At 46.9% G+C, this 25,625-nt stretch overlaps 1 protein-coding gene across 5 annotated transcripts in view; it reads right to left on the reverse strand.

Annotated features, from left to right (window-relative positions):
- Positions 1–25,625, reverse strand: part of CACNA1H (calcium voltage-gated channel subunit alpha1 H) — a 221,701-nt gene that overhangs the window by 73,352 nt on the left and 122,724 nt on the right. For 4 of the 5 annotated variants that reach the window (XM_062588649.1, XM_062588647.1, XM_062588651.1 and 1 more), the window contains 3 exons: positions 21,570–21,662; positions 18,757–19,543; positions 14,043–14,461 (listed from right to left, as the gene is read on the reverse strand). In XM_062588649.1, coding sequence (XP_062444633.1) covers positions 14,043–14,461; positions 18,757–19,543; positions 21,570–21,662 — 1,299 coding nt within the window. Of the gene's footprint in view, positions 1–14,042; positions 14,462–18,756; positions 19,544–19,986; positions 20,041–21,569; positions 21,663–25,625 lie in introns of those variants that run through there. The other variant, XM_062588652.1, reaches the window with a different exon arrangement.

Raw genomic sequence — 25,625 nt, forward strand, 5'->3', positions numbered from 1 at the left:
CTCACAAACGTTTCCGCCCTGGTGGAAATTCTCTTTTGTGTTTTCAAAACAGATGGACCGGGCTGAAAGCTGTCAAATTATTTTATTCCTTACTCCCAACATGTGTCAAGGGATGGGATTCACAGTGGATCTCAGGAAATTATTTGCTAAGCATCAGGACTTGCTCAAATGCTGGTGGTTGAGAAGGTGGCAATTGTTTCCATGGTGATGAGCGATTGCCTTGGTGACCACGGACCTGAACTGGTGCTGTTAAACCATTCCAACCTTTGGACATCTGAGCGCAGCAAGGAGTTTCCTTCTGTACCGTCTAATGATCCCCCCCCCCCCCCCCCCCCATTTCTCAGAGTTCATTCCCATCTAAAATTTGCCTTAGCGGGGTGTGCAAAAGAGAGAGAAGCCCGAGTTACTAGACGAAGGCATCCTCCAGTCTCGGGCTCTGCTACCCAACCACGCGAGCTAGGCTCCGAACGGCCTCTGTCAGACAGTGGGAAGCCACCCTGGGCCCAATCCTGGCTACTTCAGAGCAGAGCTGAGCCTCTATCTCCAGACCCAGGCTCTAAAACTAAGAGAGCAGAGGAGGCTCGGGACTTCATTAGCTCAGACATCAAAAGTACACTAATCTGCATGCATTTTAACCTTTTAAGAGAGGTTAAACCAAGAGGCAGTTGTGTTAACAAGGTGAAAAAGTGAATTTCCACATAAAAAAAAACATTTTTGTACGTAAACAGCTATCATCCTAGGAAGGGTTTTTACCTAAATTTTTGTTCAAGAGCAGAAAATATGCATGTTTCCCTCCAAACAAACTTCAGATAAACTTTGTGCTATTATGAAAGCTTTACCCTGGGCTGATATAACAGAAAATTCTGCTGCATCTCTGCCTTTGAGAACTTCCCCTGCTTTTCTCCCTGACTTTATCACTGAAATGCACCTTCCTTCCTACTGACTGTAGTCTGAAACGTGATCAAACTGAACCATTACATTAGCTCTGTTTGAATTTGTGCAAGCCCAGCACTGGGGAACTCCAAAGTGGTTTCTATGGAGACACTTAAAAAAAAAAAAAAAAAGAAAAAAAAAAAAAGGATTGGCACCTTCTGGGTGCTGAACTTGGCACAGCAAGAACTCGAGTGAGCAGCAAATGCAGAGTGAGAGAAGTGTGAGAACTGAATTAGAGATATACAATACGAGTGCTTACTCAGAGCCATGGACACCAGGGGGAAGTTACAGCTTTGGCTGCCAGGCACTAACTGAATCGACACGCTGCATTGACTGTCACCTAGAGTTTAATTAACTGCAGGCAATGGGGCATTACAACAGGAGAGGACAGTCTGCCCGGATTCCTTACGGTGCGAACGTGATGGGGAGAGAAAGGCAGGCAATGGTCGACCAAGCAGAAACTATCATTGCGCGGGGAACCGTTTGCATCGCTGAAACGCGCCGCGTTGGCTGCCTCTCAGAGCAGCCTCCGTCTCCTCAATCTGCGAAACTGGGCAGAGGACTCCAAATCTTGCAACTTCCTACACAGTCTATTTTAGAATCTTAAAAGCAAAAGCAACGCACAACAGGAAGGATATGATTACTAGAAATACGTCTGAATTCTCCCACACCCTGGCGCCATCAATCTTGATGGCTTCACCGTTTCCATCATTAGATGAAGCTTTCACGTTGCGATGCCATCCATGCAGTCCTGTCCGCTCCAACGCCAGACTCCCTACGCACCCGGGCACGTTCCTGCTTGACTCCGCTCTGCTCTCGCCGGCATGGAGAGTCACCAAAAGGCCTGCAGGTACGGCTTCAACGTCACTTCTCACGTTGACGCAACTACCCGGAGCTGCACAGAGCCCAAATGCGAGCACCGCACCCACAGTTAGGAGAGAGACAGCCAGGAACTCTGAGACTCCAACAAGAACTTCTACACCGAGTACGCTATACCAAATATATGCTATTCTTTTCAGGCCAAAGTGCTGTTCAAACACAACCCAAAAGCTGTCTGGCCTTATTTGATCAACTCTCTATTAAAAATCAGCAAAGCACAGCTTCAAACTTCAGCCCACCCACTCACAGGAAAGGAAGCGCTCAGAAACAGTGCAAAGGTGGCGGGGGCGACTGAACGGGGCAGTGGCCCTTGCTCCTTGAAAGGGAGGCAGAGCAGCTCTTCCTCCACCCCGGGTAATCAGGACATCTGTTTCGAAGTGAACGCACAATAAATGGTATGGAGCGCTGTCTGCCTCCCGGTGAGGGGCCGCCCCGGGGATTTGAACATATGGCTGCCTCGAGCCTGCCTAGCGCCAACCTGATTCTTCAACTATTAAACCATCCCCTTGGGCTCTTTATCCTGTACTTTGTGTCTATTGTACATGGATAAAAAGAATTTGATTTGGGGTTTCGAGAATTTCAAACCAAGGCACAGAATGAGGAAAGCATTTGCTTCAGATGATGATAAATAACCCCAGCCTGGAGAAACTCAGAAAATACTGCTCTGTTCTTCACTCCCATGTGATGACACAAAGTCCTCCACAACACACTGTTTTACATGCTTTCCCGAGAGCCCAAACTTGTTAATCTTCATTTTAGTGTATGCTTTCAGAGGAGTGACAGCTGCAGCCATAAATACAGCATTCAGATTTCATGCTATAGTTAAAAAAAGATCAAATATGCATGAAGCCCTTGCTATTACACACCGACTAGCAGAAACGAGGGGAGAAGGAGGAGCAGGAGGAAATCCATAACACTGAATCATTTCTGAAACACAAAAGGACTTCTGCAAGCCCAGGTAGGAAATGTCTGCTGCACTGTTAGCCGCAGGGTCAATATCTGTCTGTTGGCCTCAGCCTGCCTGTCCATCACTCCCTCCCAGGTTAAACGTAGTCTCAGGATCAGGGAGAATCTGTGCCCGAGGAAGGAGGCAGCACAGACATGTCCTCAGCCGAGCAGCACGTCCTGCTACTTTGGGGGTAACTGCTGTGCTCTGGCAGCGGGGAGGAAGGATGTGCCTAACGTAATTGCAGCCTGAATGATGGCAGATTCCGGCAGCACTTTAAGAGGGGACCTTGCCAGGGAAAAACAAGAGAGAGGAAAAAGAGGAAGGGGAGTGCTCTTTTGGATACTTTGCAAAGTGTTTTGGTGGGCTGTGGGGAGCCATTCCTTCACTCACCCCTGAATCTTTGGGCTCTCAGAGGTATCCTCAGCTCCTAATATTCCCCAGGGCAAGCTGCAATTTCTGGCATTTAATCCCCCTGCACTTTCATGCCTTGCAGTCCAGTTCCTTGCACATTGGCTCACGTATCAGTTGACACCTGCCAGCACTCCAAAGGGCTGCACTAGTAGTTTTGCCTTAAGATATTCAAGATGCTGATCTCCTATCTTGGCAGCTTCAAGAGACCTTAGAACAAGTGAGATATCTCCTGCAATATGGCCCCTGTAACACAGGCCACTTGCAAGGAGATAATTGCCTGGCAACCCATGCTGCTTTCTGAGGCTCTGGCTGAAACTAATTCACACAAATGGCTTGTAGCTGTTTGCACTCTCAGGCAGCAGTGATCAGAGAGGAACAATGCTGACACGGTTGATGTTTTGGCTCTGAACTGTTCACCAGTAAAAGAAAAACTCTGATTCTCTTCCATACTGAGCAGCTCTCTGTGGTTTGATTTACTTATTGATTAGATTTGGAGCAGGCTGGAGCTGTGAAGTTTCTGCCTGGCCTCTGGACAGCCCTGAGAAGAAGGGGCTCCTGGGGACACAGAGGCAGATGTTTGCTTCCCTGGTCCAATCACTAATCTCTGCGGACCCCTCCCTGATGGGAGAGTCCAGATTCGGATCGAGGGAAGCCCTGTCGTCATGCGAGGCACACCGATGTTGGGATCCCCCAGCTGTAGTGGCAGCGGTATCTCCAAGCAGCTCTGAGTGTGCCCACTCCTGCTCCAGAATAACACCATCGCTCAAAGAAAAAAACATTCAGTGTGGCAGGAGCACAAGGGAGTCATATCATCTACCCTAGGGGTCACAGACTCTTGCTGGGAATTAGCAGCTTTTTAAAGCTGAAGGCTTAAATGAGAAATGCAAGCATGGCCTAAAGGCTCCACAGGTAGAACTCTTAGGAGCGGCCACTACTCTTCTGCTTCTTAAACCACCTTAATCCAAACTAACTTTAAAACACAGACAAGCCCATGTATAGTCATGCTGAGAGTCAGGGAGAACTACAGCATCTGTCTGTAGGAAACTCAATTCCCTTTGGAGTATATTAAAGAAATAGAAGTCCTTTTTTTTTGCTGCTTTCCCCAGGGGAGCCATGGTAAAAAGTTTTGGATTCATCTGTGCCTGGGGATGGGGGAGAAGACAAGGAGAGAGGAGGTAGGTATTTATTTGTACAGGCATCAGGCAGGGAAGAAAACTACCCAGAAACATATTCACCTTGGGAAAGAAGTCAGGTTGTCCTCCTGCCCCTGTCCTCTTACTTGGCAGATTCTCTGCTCTAGCAAGCTTTACCTACGAGTGCTTCAAGCCCCATGCACAGAGTGTTTTTCCAAAACTGGGAGTCAGGCTGTCTTTAAGGCTGTAAGTTCAGCAAGCAGACAGAGCAAACGAAAATAGAGTTTTAAAAGAATGCATGCAGGCATGCCAAGTCTCCCTCATTTTTGTGCAAGAGTCTCACTCCTTTCAGATGCAGCTTTATCCCCCCACCTCTCCAAATCATTTATAAAAAAGCATCCTGATCTTGTAACAAAAGATTCGGAAGGAGGTTTCAAGGAGACGCTTAAAGGCTCATTCATAATTCTGGAAAATCTCACTGTCCCAGCTGGAGAACCCTGGTTAAAACCTGAGGCAAATTCACAATTCAGGTTGAGAGCAGCAGTAAACACACGTTTATTTCCTTGCAGTGATTCTTCTTCTCTGGAGAAAGGAGCTAGATTGTTACCCTGGGTATCTTTAATCCTGTGGCTGCTGATGGGAACGGAGCCGGCTCTGCTCTCAGCACCAAGGTACCCAGGGAAGGGCAGCGCACAGGACACCTTCGCAATAGCGCTCAGCCTCCACCCAGAGCTCAGACTATTCAAGCTGCCATCTCATCTTTGCAGCTGACTCAGTCCTCAACTTCTCTGCAGATTTTGATCTTCCCTCTACCCTACCACATTTTTCATGTTCTTGGAAATTATTCAGGCTCTTGCTTTTCTTTTTTTCCCCATCCAGAGTTGGGGGGAGTGTGAATGACATAGAAGTACCAAACAAACATCATTTCAACTCCAACAGTATCAGCAGGATTTTCTTTCAGTAAGGGCCAAGACTAACTGAAGAGAGCTGATCAAAGCAGTGCAGTGGCTGGATCAGGTGATGTGGAGGGTTATTCTGGGGCCCTTAGCTTCTTTCATATGTACTGCCAAACACTAACCCCTCCTTCCCTCTCAGGTGCACACGACTATCTTCTCCATACCTTCCTAACACTCACTCAAATGCTCCTATTTCCAACATTCTCTGGATTTTCCAGAGAAAGTAATCATCCACAGGGACTGCTTGAAAAGAGACAAAAATGCTGAACTAAACATCACCCATTCCTTTGCCTCCTAACATTTGGGAACCACCAATGCATACACACTCTTAGTCCATGGTATGGTATCATCATGTACCACCCTCCCCACCTTCTTCTCTGCTTACCCCATTGCATTACTCTCCAGCAGCATCTGATTTGATTTTGGGCCATAATCCTGCTTTCATAGAGTGGAGTACAACCTGAGTCTGCCTGCAACCTTCAGACAGAAGCTTTCAGGACAGGGGATGCACACAGAACAAAAGCAATCCTTGCCTTGTGGAACAAAAAAATCCCAGAAGACAAGGTGATGGATGCAGACAGGTTGGGGAAGCATAAAGAACCAACAAACATCCCTGGCTAATGCAAAGGTGGTGTTCTCGCTAGGCCAGCAGCTGGATTCCCATCCTGAACTCCTGAGAAAACCTGAGCCATCCCTCACTTCCCATCACTCCAGCAGCACGTTCCTGTCCAAACTTTATACACAGCAGCACAGCCTAAGCATTTTCCTACTCCCATTTTGACTGTTGTGGATTTGCATTTTCCCCCTGCTGCTCTCCTCTAACTCTGTGGCTGTCCCTGCAGTCCAGCTGCCTTTGGTGGATGCAGCTAGAAGGACAGCAAGCTGTCGCTGAAGCCAGGCTGATGGGAGGGAACCGTGCTGCGACTCTGCGTGTTGCCTGCAGGCACCATGATCTCTCCAGAGCCACTGATCACAGCTGCCACGAGCCATGTGCTCAAGCTCTTCCCAGAACTTGTAGCTTGCTGTCTCTCAGGCAAAAGAGTACCAGCTACGCCTGCTTTGGAGAGCAATGCACGCTCACCCTGGAGCCTGCTTACCTGATCAAAGCCAACCTCCCTCTCGCCAAACCCACTCCCAGCTGACACATATTGAGCCGACAGCCAGCAGGAAGGCACAGAATCAACTCAACGCCACAGTTTTTGTTTGCAAAAGCCACCTTCTTTGTTACAGGCACTCCCTCGTCATAGTTTCCTTTCACAGAAAGCAGACACCCTGCTATCCAGCTGTGTCAAACCTCCCTGCCTTGGAGCACACTAGAGCCATCGTCAGTGCAACATCTGAAACTGGGTGCCCATGACAGTAGCTTACACACATTTTTTGATGAAATGCAGCTGGCAAGCAAAATCTGCTTTCATTCTTGGGGCTACATTACATTTGGTTTGTATTACCTGCCACTTGAAATGCAAACAATCTGCCTATGTTCTATGTACAACTACTGATTGCCATCATGTATGTCTATGAAGCACAAGCATTTCATGGATCCAGTCTCAAAAGCCTTGGAGGGCACTGCAACTGCCTCAGCTGACCTGCTATGTGATCCAAATGGAAAAAATGCATCTGATGGGTCCACACACTGTTAGGGACATGGTGTGAGTCCATTACCAGCACACTACGTAGAGGTCCAGGGCCTTCATCTGCCAGCTTATGCTGCAAAGTACATTACTGTAATTTAGCATTCACCTGCTTAAGAACTTTGCCATTTAGGCAGAGAGTAGATATGATTTACATGGCCAATCCCATACCACAGATAAAGAACAACTGATGGATAAGTGAGGGGAATGGATTGAATCATTGGTGGTGCTAAAACATGCTTACAGCTCTGCAGGGAATCCTAATGCTATTCCCTAGAGTAATGAACACATCTATTGGAACCAGATCAGACTGCAAACTCCTCTTGCCATGACTAGCTCTGTCGTTCTCTTTCAGAGGCCTGACTCTCCCCTGACTGATCACTATGTCAGCACCCAAATGAGTTATTAAACTCAGTTTCTACCCTGGAGAGCTGCTGCTCCTGCCTGGTAGGAGGCAGAAGACTGGAAGGATCTTGAGTACATTTTCCCTTATATGGTAAATATATATATATACATATATACACCAAGAATATACAATTTAACAGAGGGAAAACAGAGCAGTGGAGGAGTTGGTCAAATTACAGAAGATACTAAGTAAGAGATAGGACTCCATCAACACTACTCACGGTAGGCTCCCCAAAGAACAAAGCAATTTAGACCCTTCACCATGAAGGTTGCTGAGGTCCAGTAGACTGTGCTCTGGCCCTGAGCCGGGACACCTGGCTTGCAACCGCTAACATTTGCCATCAATTCATGCTACGACATTAGCAACTCTTGTGCATCTTATCCTCAATTCCTGCTAATGTGGGAATGAAACGCCACCCTGCCAGGTGCAAACACTCTACCTACAAGAGCTGCTGCAGGCTCAGATCAAAAGCCTTGTGTTCTTTCCCAAGAGAGGGGAGACAAAATTCAGGTCATCACAAAGTGTTGGCTGAACAGGCCAGATCTCCATTGCTCAGCTCTGCTCAGGAGATCAAACTCACATGTTGGACAGACACAGCTTCTCTGCCAAGCAGAAGCTGGGGGAATGCCTGCCACACTTACTGCTGGCACCATGGAGGGGGAAAGGGAAAGCACAGCTCTGTGTTCAGCTTACCTCTGCTCTCTTTCCATAAGCCTTGTCCAAGACAGGACACAGGCTAGATGGTCTGACAGGACTCACGTTCTGCAGAGACCCTTCACTATCTCTTGCAGCAAGAAATACACTTTTACTTTCAGGTTGAAAATGAAGATGATGATATTAACAGACCTCATAGCCTGAAAATGGCAAGCAGAGAGTCATCACTTAATCAGATAAAGCCAACATGTGGGCAAAGCAAGTTATTTAACTTTCTCGATTTCAAATTATATACAAAATATCAAATGTAAATCATTTCATAAAAGGTAATATCACACTATGGAACTCTTTGCTGTGGGGTATTACTGAAGCAAGTTGAAAGAAAAAGAAGTGGCTGTCCATATAGATAAAAGTAATGCTTTCAGTGATAGTAGCTGGAATAAACTTTGCAAGGATACTTCATTATTTCAGCATAAAAATTAGTCAAATAATGGCATTAGGAGAAACTTTGTGCATGGTTAAAATGAATAGATTTAGTGCATTGAAAAGGGAAACAACCTTCCAATGCTGTTTTGCTGCCTTGTACCTCTAAATAACTTCATGGCACGAGACAAAGTGACAATACTTATTCCTACTTTCTTGCTGGCAAAGTCCATGTACATAGAATAAAGAACTGTAATGGGCAGAACTAACCTCATCTTGATTACGCAATAAGCACAAACACATTGGGCTGAACTTTCACATCCTCAGTAGAGCTGGGGCTGATTTCGGAGCACAGATGAATGCTGCCCCTCGATCCAACGGCCAGTCCCATGGAGATCATGTCCCAGGAAAGCAGAGTACCAAATACTGCTTTCTTAGAAACCAACGCCAAGACTTGGTCTCCTTTTCCTATTCCAAGCTCTACCCTAAAAAACTCATTTCTAAACAGTCTGTTTGCTTCAAGCCCAGCCAGCATGTGAGCTCTGAAGACTGAATCATACAGAAAGTTCAAAGAGTGAACAAGTTTTGCTAGCTAAAAGTCAGAATCTCAAATCAGGATAATATTTTATTGACTCACAACTCAAAAGCAATTTAAGCAATTTGCTTCAAACACTGTTGAAAGATTCTGTTCTGCTTTCTGGTAAGTGCTGAGTTTTTCAGGCCAAACCAATTTTTCAAGCCAAAATTGACAAATGCTAAAATAGAGCATCACTACAGAAGCTGGTTGCTACTTTAAATCACACAGAATTACTTTTGCTCCAGAATAATAAAATGTGCTACTCAAAACCAGTACTACTTTTAAGCTGATCAGCATGGACTGGGTGCCCACTAAGGTCAGCTATAACCTACTGCAGAGACAGCTGCTCTGAATGAAACACGCCACAAGTAAGGGATCAGAAAGCCAATTAAAAGCCCTTTGAGCAGCAGTAGCTTGAAACAAATATTAATTTGTACTTCTCTTTTGAGAAGTGAATATAAAATAGTGTTTCTAGCACCATTTGATGTAAATTGAGCCTTTTATGTGGAATCATTACAATTACCAACAGCTAGTCCTGCAAACTTCCCTGGGAAGCCAAGTGGGGTCTCTCCTCCCAAACTCACAACAGTTAAAGGTCCTCAGCGATGAACTTAAGAGCTCACCAGTCTGCGGGGATAATGCCAGCAGCTCTCCAGGATAAATGAACAGGACTCTATCCCTTTACTGGGCACCTGGGGCTCTGGGAATTGAGTTCCCCTTGCAGGACTATGCTCTTGTCTCATCCATTCCCTAAATTCACATCACAGCTCTACAGCTGAGCCAGGGGCATGGCCTTAGCAACAGATGAGAAGGATTTGAGTCTACCACTCTTTACCAGGGCTGAACTGGCCCTGCAGCAGAGACAGACAGAAGGAGAAGCAATTATAATTTCAGACCAGTGTGTGAAGCACACACAGAAGCTGACTGTGGGGCAAAAAAGGATTAGCTTTCAGTGGTAGCTGAAATGCAGCTCCTGGAACAGGGCTTGCATCTAAAAAGCATGTCTCTATGCTGCCCCAAGGGCATGGCAGAAGTCATATTCTTGGAGTACATTATTCCTGCTTGGGAAACTAGACAGTTTAGCCTGGTCACTGCAGTACCATGGCCCATTCTTGGATACTCTAGAGAGTTGTCAGCTGCAACAAATGTGGAATGAAATCATCCAGTTTATTGAAATTGCCTGGGAGAATAATGCAAGGATTGCCTTCCTCTTTCTACTTGACTTTCCCCATCTGTGGGAGTGCTCAATTGTACTGGAGATGGGGGGGGAGGTTTAAAAAAAAAAAAAAAAAAAAAAAAAAGAGGAAGAAGAAAGGAAAACCACAAGGTGTAGGGGGTGTGTGGAGAAGGAACTCCAAAGCAGTCAATTAACCTTTGAAATACAAGTCATGCTGCTACTAACTAACAGCATCTTCTAACCTCCTCATTACCAACCATGTACAATGTGGCAGCTGGAGACAGAGCCGGCTGCTAACGCTATGGATGCGCTATGCAGGAGGATCCAACTGCTGCTAATGGCTGAAGTCCCAAAGAAACACACTTCCCATCATCAGCTGCCTCGTGGTACCCCTATCTCCCACCACAAAGTGGCTATGCTGCCACAAAATCGTCAATCTGTCTCTGCGAAGAGCAGGACTGTTAAATGGCATCTCTGTGCAACACAGCTCTAGCACATTCTTTTCTCCCCCACAAGTAACCTGTTGCTATGGTCATGCCCTTAGCCACAAGGCAAGATCCCTGCCTTAAAAGGTCACTTGGGCTGCAGGCACTGAATGGGGTGATCCCAACCATGCTGGCCAAAAAAACAGCCAGAACAACTGTGTGAGCAGACTGCCCTGGGCTTCAAATCCTCATAAAAACCCTTATTTGAGCCTCAAGGGGATTTGGATATCAACAGGTCACTTATTATTCATCCTGAAGTAGCATCTGCAACTGCAGCAGCACAGAAACAAAACAAGTCATCTTCCCATCTTGTCAAAGGGTGCTACCAAAGAGCTACTATGGCCCAGGTAGCACCCCGTCCTGCAATTACACTGACAGCCAGCAGTGAAGACCACGAGGTTTTGCCTCCAGTCGGGCACCTTGCAACCTTTCTGGACCATAACTTCCACATCTGGAAGATGGTGACAATAATGCTCGCTTGCCTCAAGAGGGCTCCGTGAGACTTTTCCGCAGAGCCATGTCCCGGGATGAAAGGTGAGCTAATGCACCAAGGACTAGTAGTGCTCTATCTTCCATTGCTGTATGTTGTTCAGTACCCTCCACCCCTCCCACATGCTCACATGATCGATGCTTTGGCTTTGAATAACACTCTGAAATAAAAATGAATACGGCGTGCCCATTTATCTGCAAAGCTAGTGATGACTTTATACAGTCAGAGGAGCCAGAAAAGAAAAGTAAGCAGCTGTTTAATGATTTCTTTTAAAGGGACTGAGCATTTCCTTACAGGCTGTGCAGTATGGGGAGGGTTCCCCTGTGGCTATTGCACAGATTTTAGCCCAGTTTAATGCAACTAGTTGCTGGCTATTCAGCAGAACAAATAAGGCAAGTCCAGGGACCAGAACCTGCTTAAACTCTTCCACCCAAAGCAAATGTCTCCACAGTGGGTGATGCCTTGCAGGGCTTCAGGGCTGAGGAGTACCCTGCTGACTGCTGTCAGCACATATTGACTGCAGGTGTCCCCCAAGGGAGCTCACCAAATTCTGCTCTCTGGATAGTACTGACCAGCTTGAGGGAGGCCAGAAAGGTGGAGCACAGCCAGGAGAACACAGAGCAACTGTCCTTGTAGGCAGCTCCTAAAGCCTTATGTTTGGGGCTCGGCCTCTGGGTTTGCCCGTGAGAAGGTGGAGGAGGAGGCAATAGTAGTACCTGGGGCTTGTTTAACATCAGTAAATAACTGATGATATGGCATACCCGGAAGAACCCATTCTCACCTCCCTCTGTCCCAACAACACACTGCAGGTTCATGACAGCTTTGTTCATGCAACTGCTCTGCGTCTCCATACAAATCCAGCTCCCCACCTCGAGTCTTGCAGCCAATTCTCATATGAGGAGGGCTTCAGGCTTCTGAAATCACCCCGCTTTGCTCAAAGCTGGCCCAGACTTTTCATGCCAAACAGTCTGGGAGCCCAGAGGCATTTTTCTATTGCTTTAGGATTGAGTATTGGCCTCAGGCAGTGCCCTGGCGGCCGTTCTGCTGATAAGAGACTGCTTGGGCGAGGTGCTCAGAAGCTGGGCTCCGACAGCTCCACCGCTTGTTACCACTGCTGCCTACTGGAGATGCTTTGCAGTCAGGCACGTGGAGAAACTTTTACAGGTTTCACTTCAAAATTCTTGCCTTTTTATTGGACCCAAGCTGGGCAGTGCCTGTGAGCAAAGCTGGCGGGAGTCTGATGATCTTTAGCCAAAAGCTTCAGAATCTTTATTGCCGTTGGCTTTGAGATGGTTTAAAGCAAATCTTTTATAAGGTAAAATCCAATATAAACCTGCAGGCTAGGATTTTACTCTGTCAGGAACAAGGATGCAATTATCACAATTTACTTTTGTACGAGTGATTGTGGACAGACTCCATGCGATCCCTGCGCTTTCTCATGGTGGCCTGTCTAAGGTTTTCCCCCAGCACCCATGACGGGAATATCCAAGGACTGACAAAGCTGTATCCATCTGACAAAGAGTATCTGTGCAGAAACGCAGCCGCTGCGAGGAATGAATACTTCCATTCAAAGGCGACTGACAAGGTGTATTTCCTAGTTTTAAGAGCTGTTGTGAAACACCTAGCCAGACAGAAAGCTGATAGCAACAGTTTTCTGTCTTGGGCTTGGACCTCCTAGTCTACCGTACGTGTGAACTAGTTTATTGTTGCAGGGCTATTGCGTTCATGGTTTTCATCTGAGTATTTGCTTTTCTGAAAGAAAATATGCCTCATATAGCAAAGACTGGGGGGGGAGGGGGTTACAAGCAGGTAAGTGCAGAGAAAATTAAGTAGCAGCACTTTGAGGGATTGTTTTGCCCCAGTACTGAGCAGTAACTGCAAATCCTTGGAAAATTATGCAGAAGAAAATGCAAAGCACTGTATCCTGCCTTTAGACATAGTATGGTGCTCTGCCTGCCCCGGGAGGAATGGCAGCAGAGAGGAAGACGACCTTTGTAAACAACCGTGACCTTTTCCCAATTCTGCACTAGAGACACAGGGAGAGAACTGGATGGACCTGTGACCATCTACCTCCCAGAAAACAAGCACAAGGATCACCTGCTCTCATCAGGAAGCATTTTCTGCATCTCGCGCAGAGAGAGCATGCAAAATTCTAGACATCTTCATCTTCAGACAACAGTTGCAAGTAATCAGTTTTTCCAAGAAAGACAAGCACAGAAAAGCAAAGCTTCCCATAGAGTGACCAACTAGAGATCTTCACATGACTCATATCCCTCTCCCATTGCGCAGCCCTTCAGCTCCAATCAGCCAGCAAGGACAAACTGTCCTCAGCTGCCAGTGCTGCTTGCTGTCATCATGGTGTTCAGACTAATGCTGGGAACAACCTCATTTCCTCATTTTTCCTTCCTCCCTCCAGACGCTTAGCAGAAAGATCTACTTGCACCCTATGAAGTCAAAATACATGTTTGGGGCTAAGCGCAGCGCCCTCTCCTTACAGGGAGAAGGTGCTTTTTCTGCTTTTAGCTTGACAGTTTAAATCTTTATTTTTAGGTCCAGATGCAAAATTTTGCGGAGAAAGTTCTGCCCGGGTTATTTGCGCTACGAGGCCGAGGTCCTGAGGAAGCCGTACACATCGCTGCGCGCCCGCAGCCACAGCGAGGGGGGGGCCGCGTCGCCAGGACAGCTCCCGAGCCTACGAATAACCCGCGGCAAGTAACTCGGCGCAGCCAGGCTCCGAGCCTTCGCGTCCCAACGCACCCACGCGAACTCGGGAGTCTGGAGAGCAGCCTGCCGAGCTTTCCGCACGCAAAAAGACGCTCTGTCCACCACAAACCTACCGGATCGCCTCACGCGGTGTTTCAAGCTTGCCTGGAATCTACCGGCTCTTCCCACCCTGCCACCCAGCAAAGGACCCCCCGCGCCGCGGCCCTGCACTCACCTGCTCGTGGTACTCGATGCCCATGCTCAGCGTGTTGATCAGAATGGCAATCATGATCCCGCGGTTGAAATACTTGCTCTCCACGATCCTTTTCAGCTTGTTGCCGAAGGCTTTCCAGAGCCGGGCGACTCTGTTCCTCTCCTTGGGCTGCTGCTTCTTCCTCCTCCTCGTCCGGCCCCGCTGCTGCTGGAGCTGGTCGCGCTGGTCACCGTGCCGCAGGTCCTGGGTGAACTCGTAGACGCCGTTGCTGTCCGAGTCGTAGCTGTCGGACTCGGTGAAGGCGAACTCGGGGTCCTGCAGGATGGTGGCGCAGAAGGGGCAGTTCTGGAGCTCGCAGGTCAGCGTGCCGCCCAGCGGCGGGCCGGGCAGCGGGCAGGCCACGCTCAGCCCCGAGAGCCGGCTGGGCGTCCGCCGCAGACCTGCGAGAGCGGGGGGACACGCACTGTGAGCCGCCGCGGCGAACCTCCGCTCCCCCTGCCCCGACACATCCCCCTGCCCCTGCCTCGGCCCGTCCCTCACCCCCCCCACCCCTTGTTCCCGCCGCCATCGGCCTCCGCCCCACGCGGCGCGGCGGCCATTTTGTGCTCCGTTGCTGGCGGCAAGGCGGACTGGCTCACCGCTCCATTTCAGCTCTTTTCAGATTAAATCTCACCAGTGTAACGTTATTAGCGGTGACCCGAGCGCTATGAAGCCGCTACACCCAATTTAGGCAGTGCTTCCGTGTAGGGGCTAACGAGGAGGGAAAGGAGAGAAACGGACCAGAGGCGGCTACCGACGGAGGTCTCGGCTCAGAGAGCTGTGCGGTCCCTCCGGGCTCCTCCATCCCTCCTCCTCAATTCCGGCTTTTAGCAAAGCTCCGGTGAGCCATAGGATTTGGTGTTCAGGGTATTTTAAAATCAAACACACAGCCTCGTGTGCTTTCACACTGCGGTGCCCTCGTGGAACCAGGGCACAGAGACAACGTGGCCGATCCAGCCCAGCTGTAACGGGGTTTTCAGGTGGCCGTTAGGTACCGAATTAACAGCAATTAACAAACCAACAGGAATGCAACACAGCACGTGCTTGATCCCACCCACAAAACGCCATGCAGGCCTCACCGAAAGCCCTCGCTGGGGCTCAGAGAAATAAAGCACAGGTGAGATTCTCCCCCCCCCCCCCCCAGAAGGAGACCAGGACGCCCAGGCGCGTTTCGGGGCGACCGGGCTGAAGGCAGCGGCTGCTCCTGGCGCCTGGCCCAGGTGTCTGGCACTTGCCCAGCAGCAGCAGTGCTGATTTCAGCCGCCCCTGGCTGAAGCTTGGGGACGTCTTTAAAGAGAAGGCAGCAGAAAGCAAAATAAAGTGTCAGTTTGCTCATGTGCTTGCAAACAGCATGGTGACAAGAGTCAAAATAAACCTTCCTGAATGCCACTCGGATTCTACTGGCCTTCGAAACAAGGCTGACAGCCTTGCAGGAGGGGACTGTCGTTATGTCAAAGAAGTATCAGAAATATTTGCCCCCTTAATCAACCTGCATGCAGCACCGGTAGTGCACTGCACGTTAGCACAGTATTTCTGAACAAGACCGGTCTGACGAGAAAATACCACAGAGCGGCCACAGTTGCATGGATAGCAGAGGCCGTGGGCTCGCCAGGCGTCCGGAATGCTATCAAAGTGTTAAAAATTATATGAAAAGCACTGGCGCCACAGATGTCTTCAAAATACCAGAGTCTCCTTGGCTGCCTGCTAAAATAACCTCACAGCATTGCAGGGCACGAGAACTCAGAGGAACAGGCTGTACTTTGGGCTGTTCAATTCCACAACAAAAGAAGAGGAAAGAATACTTTCCGCCACAATTGCAGCATTCCCAGCAGACACCAACCTTGTCTCCAGCAGCCCTTGGCGGCTAATGCCTTGTTAATGCTCTCAGTTATCACTTGTGCGCTCCCCTTGCACAAGTCTCACAGTGAGCAGATTCTGCCTCTTGACTTACGGGAGCGGAGGGGGAATTCAGGGAAACAGCCCTGCGTTTGCACAGAGACTGAGGCCAGGAGAGTCAGAGGGAGCTTGTGAGCTCCCTTCCCCTTCTCTGCCTGGCACAGGGCAGGGACATAATGCGGCTCCTTCGCTAAGCTCAGGCTGGGACGTAGAAGCATCAGTTGAGAGCTACTCCGGAGCTAGCCTATTTGACACTTAAAGATCGTTGTGAAGCCTGGGCAGACAAGTCCATGCACAGCTGTACAAAGAGGGATGCCTGGCAGGAGCAAATGGCTGTCCCGTTGGTGGGGCAGGGGGAGAGTTTGGAGGAGCTAGAGGCATGGAGGGGAAGACCTGCGCACAAACATCGCGTAACAGGGTCTCCTGCTGGAGCCTGGCTGGTGTGCTTCCCCTCCCAGCCCTTGTGCTCTTTCTGGTGCCAGAAAATCTGGCCTTCACAAACAAAAAGCTGCCATGTCCACCTGCTTCCCCTAGACAGGATCAAACTTCTGTGAGAGAGAAAACAATTCCAGGGGACTTGTTTAAAGCATTTTGGCATCCTCAGGACTGAAATGCCTCTATAAAAAGAAGATACTATTTTTGTATTATTAAGAATAACTGCATCCAACCTCAGGCTTTTGAAGAACCAGCACAGGCCACACAAAAATCTCCCAGATCATTGAAATGGTTCTGGATTGCTGGAGGTGTGACCAAGATTTGCTGCTTTCTTCTCTCGGAAGCAGTCTAGGCAACAGAGCCCCTTGTGAGAACAGGGGACCAAGCCTCCGCCTTGAGCAGTGCCTTCCAAGCAACGGCTCTTCTGCTCATCCTTGGTTTCCCAGATCCAGACTTCTGTTGTGCCTGGGCTTTTATCTCAAGGTAAATACACATTCTCATAATAACCTTCATTAACTTGCATAGTTAAAGATGTACCAGTGATTCATATTTTTCCCTTCCTTAACAACGGAAGAACATTGCAACTAACCTTGCCCCCTTCTGCCCTCCTGCTAAGCTCCGAGAAGTACAAAAATGTCTGCTGAAGGCAATTTCTATAAACAATCCGCTTTACCCTTTTGTATGGTCACTTAGAAAACAGCATTAACAAAGACAAGCCACCCAACCAATTTGGCAAGCAACCTTTACCATGACCCCCCTCCCCCTCAAGCTAGGCTTGGTATTTTTTCAGTGCATACATCACTAGGATAAATATTTGTATTTGCGCACATGCAGATAAACAGTTTTGGAAAACAAGGGCCCTGAAAAAAAGAAAAAGACAATGAGTTTGGCTTAAAGAGATTAAAAAAAAAGAAACTAGATCTTGCATTGCTTGCTTAAGACTCCTATTTTTCAGCATTTAGCTCCAGCCCTGAGAGCTGGAAACATTTTAAAAAATGGAAAGATAAGTGTTGCATGTAATCATGATTCCAGTAGCAGATGAATTTCTGTAAGAATGGAGATAAAACTACAATAACTAAAAACACTAGCGTGCCTACAGTCTGCACAGATAGGGATGTGACAGTGGTACAAAAGAGTTTCTAAGATCTAGCTATGTTTCTCCTTCATTTACATTGAAGGGAGCTCAGAGCCTGCAGTAACACTCGGCCCTATGTTTCTTCTGCCATGAGGAAATAGAAGAGGGGAAGCCTGGTGGCCTGCAGCTCTGCTACGCTGCTGTCCTCATGCACATCCTCTGAGCACTAGCACAGAGCAGGACCCTGCAGTGCCTATGACCCTTCCTCCAAACTTCACGCTTCTTCTTGACAAAAAGGAAATCCTCAAGCTCAGGAGCCCATCAGAGCTTCCCAATGGACAGGTTTCTAGAAGCCTCTGTTGTGGGTTCCTTTTGTGCCACCGTGTTTTATGTATCTTCCACTTTCTATACTTCTTGTTTCTCCACTGGCTTCCACCTGCTCTTCCCTCTCAAGGTACCATCTCTCAGCAGCTGGGACTCATCTGCTGCAGGGTTGCAGCCAGCAGATATGTCTTTCATCACACATGAAATGCCAGGGGCTGCATTGACCTATGCTTGGGTGAGAACAGAGGGAAAGCCTCCAGGGTGTCACTGAGCACATAAAAAAAGTTCAAAAATACATGCTTTGGGACCATGGGAAAGAGACCTCTAGTAGCAGCCTAAACTTGCTGCGTAGGGCATCCCATACCTTGCTTTACCCAACCACTGCAAATACAGGGATAGAAGGAACAGAGCTCCCAGCCCCTTAACCTCTTTTACTCCTGGCTTCCATGCTTAGCTCCAACTGCTTTCACAATACAGCCTCTACCTGCTGCAGCCCCCTTGGCTACCATTAATACTCTAGTGTCTTGAGTGTTTTTGTCTGGGGAATAAACCCTACTTTATTAAAAGATTGCATCTTCCTTGCCCCATGTCACAGTGAATCCTGAATTGCAACCACCCATCTAACTGCACCTTTTTGGGGATTTCAGGTTCCTGCCTACCAGAGTAGGCAAAACAACAGGAAAAATGATGACTCAGAAAGAACTTAAATGAGGGAGCTGAAAGATGTTACAGAATACCGTGATCAGCATCTTACACAAGTAGAATAGAGGAAAAAACTTTCCACAAACCATTGGCAGGTCAATGGCAGGGTCAGTAATGGAACCCAGGTACTATTCCTACCTGAGTTACTGGAACAGCCATAAAGGAGAACATTAGCCTGTGCCAGTTCTTTGGTATTAATCGCATCAAAGTATTTTCCCTTTTCCCAGTTTTCCTAAGCTAGAATATCAGTTCCTTTGCCCTTACCATGCTCTCCTACCAGTTGCTGCAGCTTCCCATAAGGATCCGTGCCCAAATTTACTGGGCTATTAACCATGGCCACAGGTGAATTACCATTCTTCTTTCCTTTGGGAACTGGAACAGAACTGGCTTTGCTAGTTGGAGAAGGCAGGATGGTAGGATAGTTCATGTTGCCGTGGTTGGAGAGTCCTGTGGTCAGTTTAATGCTTGCGGGGGCATTGGAAGACTTATAGTTCACCTGTGGTCCTTCAACATGACAATCAGCATGGTAAATGCTGTGTACAGACTCTGAGTCTGGAGGAGGAGCAGGGCTCTGCAACTTGGGTGATGGAGAGGGAAGCATCAGTTGGCTTCCAGGTTTCATGACCTTGAGTTCCAGGTCACAGATCTCAGGGTTGGAGCGTGGCCCCTGAGGGCTCCCATTGCTGATGTGATAGTGGTGGTGATGGTGGTGGTGGTGGTGGATGAGGTGATGAATGGAGGTGATGCGCTTTTTGCCTCGGCGGCTTTGCCCATTTGTGGTGCTGTTCGGGTTAACTTTTTTCCGGCGCTTGCTCTGCCAGTTGTTGTACAGGCGTATTGTCCGCCGTTTCACCTTCCTAAAGATGTGGCAGATGTATTTGAGCAGCTCCTCATAGCAGCTACCTGGCTCTGAGAAGCTGGCAATTGTGCTGTCATTGGAGAGGTAACGGGCCCGCTGCTCCTGCATCAGCTGGTTCTCCCGTTGCTTTGTTTCAGAAAACTGTGTTGCTATCACAACCAGGCACAAGTTAATCATGAAGAAGGAACCAACCTGGAGAAGACACAGGGAAAGGAATTAGCAGCAATTTTACAAAGCAACACACGCATTTTGCCATCACATGGTGTCCGGACTGAAGTGCAGCTCTTAGAGATCTTAAGATTTCCAAACATGCCAAATCCTAGAGTCTGTTCACCAAATGTTATATTAACATGCGCCTGAGCTGCTAAATTTGCTCTTAAACTGTGTTAAGTTATTTTGGCAACGGCGAAGAAAGCCGTTAACAATAGCCTTCACCACTTTCCTCCCCCCGACAATGATCACATTTGCTACTAATGCAGGGTGTATGAAACACACCATAACCTGTCACCACTGCAAAACAGACCACTAGGAGGAACCCAGCCAACACACAAGAAAAGATGTTGGAAGTCCAATTCGTGCTGTACTGGAACTGCCTCTTCTCTTCCTCTGTCATTTCATGCCCTGGTGTAGCATACCCTGGTTTCTAAGATGCCAGATAGGGTCCATATGTCCATGAAGTCACCTTTCTCTTGTGACACAGAGGAATATATCTCCAGGAGGTTTGGTGCTCCTAGAAAGGCCTGATTAATTGCCTGGCTTGAGTTGACATGATCTTGTGTGATATCTGGTTTTGGAAATGTAGTCTCAAGGATAAGAATGCAAAGTGACCTAAGGCTGCATCCTCCTCTCAGCCTGTAAGTCCACACACTGGCTTTTCACCACTTGAATTCATAAATCAGCCAAAGGAAAATGTCAAATATTCCCATCAGAGAATCAATGCTCTTAGGCATAAAAGGGACTGACGTCAAGAAAGTACCACCGCCGACATAGCCAAACCTCTGTGCTGGGCTCAGCAGGAAACATACGGATTTAATCTGGACCACTGTCTGATGAATTCTCAGAGGAAGCCAGTAGGAGATGGTCTGTAGTGTTACTATCCGATCTGCAATATCAGTCTGGATACTGTTTGGAAAGCAGCAAGGGTGCTATTCCCAATTCCAAGTGATTTGGGTATTAGTCAACTTCTGGCTTTTCTGCAAGGATCCATGTGCAGAGAAGGGCTCGAGAGGGTGAAGAGGAAATCTCTACTGTGCATGGCTCATTGCTAAAGGCTGAAAAATCACTGGCTTCAGAATGCCGTCCGTTACAGGGGAATTCTCACGGTGGTCAGATCTACACCTTCTCCATTGCTGGTGGGGGCCATGGTGCTTTGACTTCACAATCCAGAGATCCCAAGGGCTTCGAAAGCACAAACATAACGATAGGGTTGTACGTAAGGAATATCCAGCCACAAGAGCACTTTGAAGTGCCTCTCTCCCATGTCTTACCTGACATCCACGTGGTGCTTTTCCCTCTGCCCTCCTCCTGACCTGAATGGTTTACTTTTCTACAAACGCAGCCCCCTGGAGAAGGCTGTACCTCCCAATTCCATTTTTAAAAAAAGAACCTTACTAACATGGGATGAAATCTTCAGGGAATAACCTCAAACTCTTCCACAGAATAATACTATATAACATACATACATACATATATATATATATATATATACACACATACATTTAAAGGAATGACAGCATCCTAAGACCTCAGAAAGGTACACTGCTCTTACTACAATTATTTAAAATGCTCAGGTGAAGTTTAGCTGCTCCCTGAGGGTCCTTCATTGAAATGAGCTGCCCTCTGGCATGTTGAGGAGGCTAAAGGAAGAAAAGCCATTGCCTCTCTGCTCTTTGTTCTCATTAGCAGTTGTTTGGTCAAGGCATAATAGTTAGAACATATCAAAGTGATAAAACCAAAACTGGGAGAGGAAATGGGAGGAGAAGAACGTATGGCTTGACAAGCTGTGACTATACATCACATGTGATGCCAAGCAGGAAGGAGCCTGTTGTAGTCAGTAACCTATCTCCACAGCAGTAATCACAATATGCATGATTACACTTTACAACAGAAGGGAGGTCTCCCATTCTGAATCCCAGCTGGCTCTCCTCTGTGAAAAGGACAGGGAACAGCTCTACCCCACAAGGAGAGGGAATGGGAGTATCTCACAATTCATACTTACTATTATAAGTAATATAAAATATATAAAATTGTAAAAAGAATGTGCATCCATCACATAATACATGATGTCAACCCATCCTTCCAGGGTTATAACCTACAGGAAGACAGAGAAAGAAAGTGTAAGAACAAGAGTCAACCACAAAGTTTGTAAACATCAATCCTCCTGTGATTCTCTGCTAGTGCCTGATACTCATCACTCCACAGCATCTCTCAGGATCTATTCAGACTTGCTGCACTTTTCCCAGATGGCTTAGGATACCAGCAATATGTGACCAATGGACTGGTCTGAGGTTTCTACAGGAACCTGCCATGATTAAAATGTTAAGACAACACAGTAGGACATCTGAAATGCTGATTCTGAGCCAACACAAAGAAAAAGCCTCAGTGTGCAGAGATATGGGCTTTTACCTTAGCCTTCTGATTTTGTAATACTACATGTAAAATTTCTGTGTTTTACGCTGACTTTATTTCTGTAAAACCTAGTTCTTTGCAATGCCTACTGACTCACTCTTACAGCTACATCATTAACATCGTGGTGGAAAAGTAACTGAATGGAAAAGAGCTACTTTAATTAAATGGAGAATTGATTTCTCAATCTTGAGAAACTTGTTTTCTCAATCTTCCTTCTACTAAAAAGAAGCTGAGGATTTAATTAACACCACACAGGCTGTGTGCAGAGCAAAGCGGATGTTGCCATGTAATTTACACTTTTTATTTAGTTAAAACATACCAAACACTTCTAGTGTCATCTTGCTACTAGTGTTGGAGCTGAAACTCCAGCACAACTTCCAACAAAATCAAAGCTCCTGTCTCAGAATTTACTTGCACTGATGTGCCCTATTTGCTATGCCCAATGCCAGCCTTGGAAGTCCTAGCATAAAGCGAGGATTGCCTGCTGCCTCTAGTTTCAGTGGCATGATTCCTGACTTGAACTGTGTTTGCAGCGATGGAAGTGAAATGCTTCTCCAGCAAAGTGTAAGAATTAGCTTGTTATAGATAAGGAAAGGATCAAGCTTAAATGATGTAGAGGACTGTCTGTATGGAGAGTAGGGAAAAGCAGATTTATAAACTATTGCCTGTAGAGGCAGTGAATGGATGAGTTTCTTTTCACACGTGGAGCATCAGAGGGAAACACTTGCAGAGAAGGCAGTTATGATCCCTACACCCACACTTTTCTTTCTCTTTTTTTTTCTACATTGCTGAAAGAAGCATGGATCTTTGGCACATGACATCTGCAAGGGGAAAGCACTGCTTTACTCACAAGCATCAGTACACATGTCCACACTGAGACTGTCAGAGCACCTTGCACCAGCACACAGCTCATGGATGCTGAGAGAGAGATGCTCCTGAGTCCTCTCACTGTAAAGCCAACTATAACGATGTCTACAGAGAGACACCAGTAAGTTCTCAAACTCACTTCAGACGTTCAAGCACGCCTAACTTAACACCCACAGTGCAGCTTGGCAGGCAGGAACCCATCTTCAGTGCTGACACCATGTCTGCCGCAAGCTGGCACATACAATCCCACTCTAAAGCCAAAAAACATGGTCTGCCAGGGAGCAGGTAAAAATTGTCTCTGCAGCTGTTATACTGTCAGCTTTGCTAGTGACTTTGAGCAATCAGGTCTGAGGACATTCTGGCTGCATTTACACAAATTGCACCCTCCTCATGTTCCTCACTGCACACATTAGATAACCTTTCATATCACATCCTCCTTGCTGGCTGGCAGTGCACTGATGTCAGAAAGCAATGCTAGGTTTCCCTAGCATGCATTTAAGAAAAATGAAGGCATTGCTTTTGGTCAACACAAACCCCACAGATCAGTCAGTGGTTTTCAACAGCAGATGTGTATCTTGTGGATGCAAGCAACGTTTTTCACTCTGGAATCCGAGAATAGGTTAAGCTGTCTGGGCAGACGCAGGCAGTTACAGTTCTGTTCAGTGGTAGGAAACGGACAAGCAGTCAAACCCAAACTGCCATTTTCTGCCTTTTGTTTAATGCGGTTGAAACATTTATGGAGACCAAAGCTTGTCATCCATGTCCCTTGCACATGTGGGCCATGCATGGCAGACAGTCATCTCTTGCACTCAATGCTTGAGCTGTTCATGGAGAAACCAAGGAGATCAAGTTGGCAGGTGACAATGCTAAACTAAATCACTGCCAGCTACCTAAGAAATTGTCTTTTCAGTGCTGTTTGAAGTTCCCTTCTGTCTTCCACCTTCCCCTGCTCTGTTTAGATGGGCCTTTTAGACTTAGGCTGCAACAGCTGCTGTAACAGGTGCTCCATTCATTTACACTTGGTGATGAAAAATGAGCCTAGGGACCCAAAACATATTGGATACACCTCTTCACTGAATTTGCGTTTGGCTGGCAATCCTCAAATTGAATGTATTAAAACGATTAAACACAGAACCCTCTCTGCAAAAGGAGTTACCTGAGGGCTGCTCTGCTGCTGTGCTTCTGCAGGCACTATCAGCACCTGCCTGGGAAACAGCTGCTGAGCCAAGAGCGAGGGCCAAGCAAACATTTGTAGGTTTTTTCTTGCATGCTAGACAGCATTTTCAAGGAGAATCAATCAATACACCACATTCCTTCTCTGGAGGGATGAAAATGCTCATCCAGCTCCCAGAATATTTAAGATGTAATTAGAATTTGCATTATTTACTACTCACTTGTAAACCAAAGGGACATGGGAGGAATAAACAGACCGCTGGGCTTTTGTTCTCCTGTTTGGCATCTTTGTGGATTCATCCTTGGACTCATCACCCAGTATAAATGCAGCAGTACCTAGAGGAAGGATTCCTAAGCTGCTGAGGATTAGAGAGCTCTAGTAGTCCTGTAGGAGAGTGTACTCACAGACATCTGTCTTTTTTTTTTTTTTTAATAAAATAGCTCTAGAGAAATGGAGGATGACACACACGCATGACCACCTGCCTGAAATAAAACAGTCTATGATTTTTCAGCCTATTCTTGTTATGTTAAGGATTTCTTTTGTGTTGTCCTATGAAGTGCTGCAAGTAACCTTAAATGTGTATTTTTTACCTAATTAACATCCCATTGCAATTAATAACATAAATAATAACATCTCATCCTAATTCAACTCCCAGCAAGGCCTTGATATAAATGGAAATTAGGTATTTTGAATTTGCCAACAGCTGGTCTAGGCACCATGAACTGAATTAACTTTTTTTGGAAGGAAGTCAAAGGCAACTGCATTGGTGCAAAATTCACTGGTACAGTACAGAGTTTGATCTTAGACATTTATTCCCATATTGGATGAACTCAGAGAAAAAGCTAAGAACTATTTTCCCAAGAACACTGATGTATTTTTCAGCACTGTTTTCCTACAGCTCCTCCACTGGGGCACACAAAGTAATATCACCTACTTCACTAAGCAGGGACAACTTGCTCTTCTCTTGGGTTTCCAATCTGATTAATCTAGTCGACTGCAACTTAAACATTTGGCCCTCCAAGTCCTTTATAGATGTCTTCCAAGGACCTGGAGCACCTTTCTTGTGCTTTCCAATCTCAGAAATCCATTCTCAGTAATTAAATTCTGTTAAAATTCATGGTTGTTCACAGACAGACATGTTAAACAGCCCTTCCAAATGTACCAGTTCAAAGCTTCCAATAAATAAATAAATGCAACATACAATTATTTATCAACAGAGATAAGGCAACAAGAAACACGTTTTCTAATTCTACTCTGATGAAAACGATGTGCAAGATACGTGGCATACTAAAATCAGCAGCTGCAGAGAAATAGCTGAAAGATTCAATTAAGATGATTGGCAAGGTTGTCCTACAGGGTGCTGCCAAGTGTAATCACATGCTGCAGACCCACAGAGAAAGGAGTTGTCCTCCTAGCACGAGGAAAGAATTTGCGTCTTCAAAGGACTGAGGTTCTGGGCAGACAACAGAGCTGCTGTTCTAATCGGGGGGAATCCTGCATGATGCACAGTGCAATTCTCCTTGGCTGCTCATTCAGTGCATTACCTCTTGCACAGCAGGGAAATGAATGGGATAAATCATTCAGTTCCCTTTAACACCTACGTGG

Source organism: Rhea pennata, chromosome 15 (genome assembly GCF_028389875.1).
Source record: "Rhea pennata isolate bPtePen1 chromosome 15, bPtePen1.pri, whole genome shotgun sequence".
Classification (NCBI taxonomy): domain Eukaryota; kingdom Metazoa; phylum Chordata; class Aves; order Rheiformes; family Rheidae; genus Rhea; species Rhea pennata.